The sequence below is a fragment of the Terrapene carolina genome, unplaced genomic scaffold (assembly GCF_002925995.2).
Source record: "Terrapene carolina triunguis isolate 2854851 unplaced genomic scaffold, T_m_triunguis-2.0 Scaffold32147, whole genome shotgun sequence".
Lineage (NCBI taxonomy): Eukaryota > Metazoa > Chordata > Testudines > Emydidae > Terrapene > Terrapene triunguis.
In genome coordinates, this window is record NW_020696498.1 from 19,772 (window position 1) to 20,182 (window position 411).

The 411-nt window shown below is 65.7% G+C and overlaps 1 protein-coding gene across 1 annotated transcript in view; it reads left to right on the forward strand.

Annotated features, from left to right (window-relative positions):
- LOC112104697 (myosin-6-like) overlaps positions 1-354 on the forward strand; it is a gene marked incomplete at its 3' end in the record, with an annotated part of 18,497 nt that extends 18,143 nt beyond the window's left edge. Inside the window, exons 22-23 of the mRNA XM_029914149.1 lie at positions 7-85; positions 230-354. Of these exons, the coding sequence (XP_029770009.1) occupies positions 7-85; positions 230-354 (204 nt within the window). The remainder of the gene's footprint in view (positions 1-6; positions 86-229) is intronic.
- Between the last annotated feature and the right edge of the window lie 57 nt (positions 355-411).

Sequence of the window (411 nt, forward strand, 5' to 3'; positions counted from 1 at the left end):
ACCGAGCTCTTCAAGCTGAAGAACGCCTACGAGGAGTCGCTGGAGCATCTGGAGACCTTCAAGAGGGAGAACAAGAACCTACAGGGTGAGAGTCCCCAGGCCACTCCCCAGCACCCCCTGCCCCCGCTCCCTGCAGCACAGCGCCCCCTGGCCCCACGCTGGGGTAGGACAATCTCCCACCCTAGCCATGACCCGCCTCCGGCTTAGCGCGGTCTCTCTCCCCCCGCAGAGGAGATCTCGGACCTGACGGAGCAGCTGGGAACCAGCGGCAAAACCATCCATGAGCTGGAGAAGGTGCGGAAACAGCTGGAGGCCGAGAAGATGGAGCTGCAGGCGGCGCTGGAGGAGGCTGAGGTGAGGGGCACAGCCGGGAACCCCTTCCCAGAGCCGCGTGGGGGTCAGCCGGGAACC